The following is a 2,469-nucleotide window of genomic DNA, read 5'->3' on the forward strand; positions in this document are numbered from 1 at the left end:
TTTAATTTATTTTTTATTATAATTTGATTTATTAATAATGAGGTAATTTATTTTTTATTTAATAATATAATTATTTTATAAAGATAATAATTAAATATTCTATTAGAAGTTAACGATTATCCTAAAATGATATGTTTATCTACAGTTAGTTAAACGAACTCAAAAATTGAGCTTTAATAAATTATAACTTTAATAAATTATAATTATGTACAATTTACTTGTAATATTGAATTTTAAGTAATATGTATTAATTAACAATACTTCATGCATAAAAGATGTTTTTGAGTTTTTATCAAAATTTTATACTATAGTATAGATTACCATATATTAACACAATAATATTTTAGAAGCAACAATTCAATGTAAATTTGTTTCGTTTAGTTTTCATAAATTAGTCTTGTTATAAATAAAAATAATGTTGTTGTTATTATGTTTGATCGAAACCTAGAGTCGTTTATCAAACGTTTATTTATGCAAACGCTTATCTAGTGACATTACCTTACAAAGGAATATAATGAGAACCAATAATCATCCCCGGTAAATATAAAGTAATGACCAAGAGTCTTATCCGGTGAATGAAAGCGATGACTTTTACCACGATTAACGTTTACCGAGTAAATTGTTATATGCGATATCGTTTTTGTTGACTAAAATTTTAACAACATACAAGGATGGATACACTTAGACCATCCCTCATTTAGTTAAATTGATTGTTATTAATTATGACTTATTGGTTACTCAAGTCTGTAGAAATCAAATTGACATATATTAAAATGAATATACGTTTAAGAAACCATAGTGCTTACGATTAAATGACCTAAACTTATTATAATTAACAAATTTAATTCATTATTCAATATTATTTTAAACTACAACAGGAATAGGAAAAAATCAATTAATTTGGAAACATATGAATGCAATATAATTTTGTGGGGCAAAAAGTTATGCCATTAAACATTACAAATTCATTTTTTCAGGGGAAAATAAACACAAAATTATCCAGAAAATAAAATTAGCCCCTAAAACAAAACCACTTGACTATCTTTTAGACACGAAACGATGACGTTTCTTTGTTTACAACACGTCATCGAAACTCCAAAGCTCAATCGAACCACCGCCAACAACGCCGTCTGGATTTGCTGGAGCCTCCACGGCCTGCCCTTCGAGATACGGGATCTCGTAGAATTTCATGTATGATTCGTACGCCATGAGTTCCTCCGACAGCTTCTGCACCTCGTTCTCTTCAAGTTCCGCCTCCGCTTTCGTCTTCGTCATTTTTTCTTCCACCATTGCCGGAAGAAACTCGTTCTCGGAACCCATTGAAAAACTCACAGAAGAATCATCATGAACTCCGCTACTTTTCTTCAGATCACCATGAAACAGGGTTTGGGGTTGATGATTGTTTTCATCGTAAGAATCTCCTTCGTTTGGGAAATTAACCTTGGCTTTTCTCCCTCTGATTTTTCGAGCTTCTCTATCGTAAGCTCTGGCAGCTTCTTCAGCCGTGTTGAAAGTACCCAACCAAACCCTAACGCCTTTCCTCGGATCACGAATCTCAGCTGCCCATTTCCCCCATGGACGCTGTCTGATTCCACGGTACAAGTTCTTCCTCTGTCTTTTCTTACCACTCCTGTTATCTTCATGCCCACCACCTGTTTGTGAAAAAGCATGTGTCAGAAAGAACCATTCCTGCATCTAGTCCCTTAAAGAAGAATGCATATTCATGACGTATAATAAATAAATAAATAAAAAGGAATGAAAGAAGGGTTCCTGAAGATGAAGGAGCTCGTTTACGAGGAGGGATTTCTCTGACAAAATGGTTAAATTCCGATTGGAAAGGGTTGAGTTTAGGGTAGATGTTGGAGTTGGGCCAGACGTCGGTGGGATTGAGCCGGCGGGAACGAGGGATGAGATCGGCGAGAATGGCACCGCCACACATGGTCGGAGTTGAAGTTGATTGAAGAAGGAAAGGAGAGATTATAATAATTGGTGAATGGAGGAAGAAGGGGGAGAAGGGGGTTTAAGTAGCAGAGGAGGTCAATGCGTGACAGCACCATAAATGAATCTTCCCTGGGGTGTTCCCTTTACCAAAATATTTCAACCATTTTTAGTGGTAGGTGTGGTGTATAAATTTTTAGGTGATTTTTGTAACATTATTTATAACTTATTAAATTAACAACCTATCCTAAATTACTTCTTATGAAAACAATCTTTTTTGGGGGTATTATATCTTTTTCAAATAAATAATCTATACTATATTATAAAAAAATTTAAAAAAAACTCTTAAAAACCATTTTTCTATGCATTTTTTTATTACTTAAAACTAGAAGCGTATTCGCGCAATGCAGCGAGATACATCGTGTTTTTAATATTTCATTTTATTCTTTATCTCAGTCGATGTATAATATGGCTTTATGTGATTTTGAGAAAGCGATGATATTTTTATTTTTTAATAAAATATATGTTTGA

At 32.8% G+C, this 2,469-nt stretch overlaps 1 protein-coding gene across 1 annotated transcript; it reads right to left on the minus strand.

The window, feature by feature from the left end:
* Positions 1-878: 878 nt before the first annotated feature.
* Positions 879-1,989, minus strand: LOC112506551 (ethylene-responsive transcription factor ERF071-like). The gene is made up of 2 exons (XM_025110678.1): positions 1,771-1,989; positions 879-1,652 (listed from the first exon to the last, which is right to left on the minus strand). The coding sequence occupies exons 1-2, from the start codon at positions 1,937-1,939 to the stop codon at positions 1,075-1,077; spliced, it is 747 nt and encodes a 248-aa protein (XP_024966446.1). The 5' UTR covers positions 1,940-1,989; the 3' UTR covers positions 879-1,074.
* Between the last annotated feature and the right edge of the window lie 480 nt (positions 1,990-2,469).

This window comes from Cynara cardunculus (genome assembly GCF_001531365.2).
Source record: "Cynara cardunculus var. scolymus isolate 2C chromosome LG 2, CcrdV1, whole genome shotgun sequence".
Classification (NCBI taxonomy): domain Eukaryota; kingdom Viridiplantae; phylum Streptophyta; class Magnoliopsida; order Asterales; family Asteraceae; genus Cynara; species Cynara cardunculus.

Bases quoted from the DNA above. Each gene is read 5' to 3' on its own strand.
- LOC112506551 (XM_025110678.1), bottom strand. From the start codon at position 1,939: ATGTGTGGCGGTGCCATTCTCGCCGATCTCATCCCTCGTTCCCGCCGG. The intron at 1,653-1,770 runs GAACCCTTCTTT...TTTCACAAACAG, and splicing joins ACGAGCTCCTTCATCTTCAG to GTGGTGGGCATGAAGATAAC.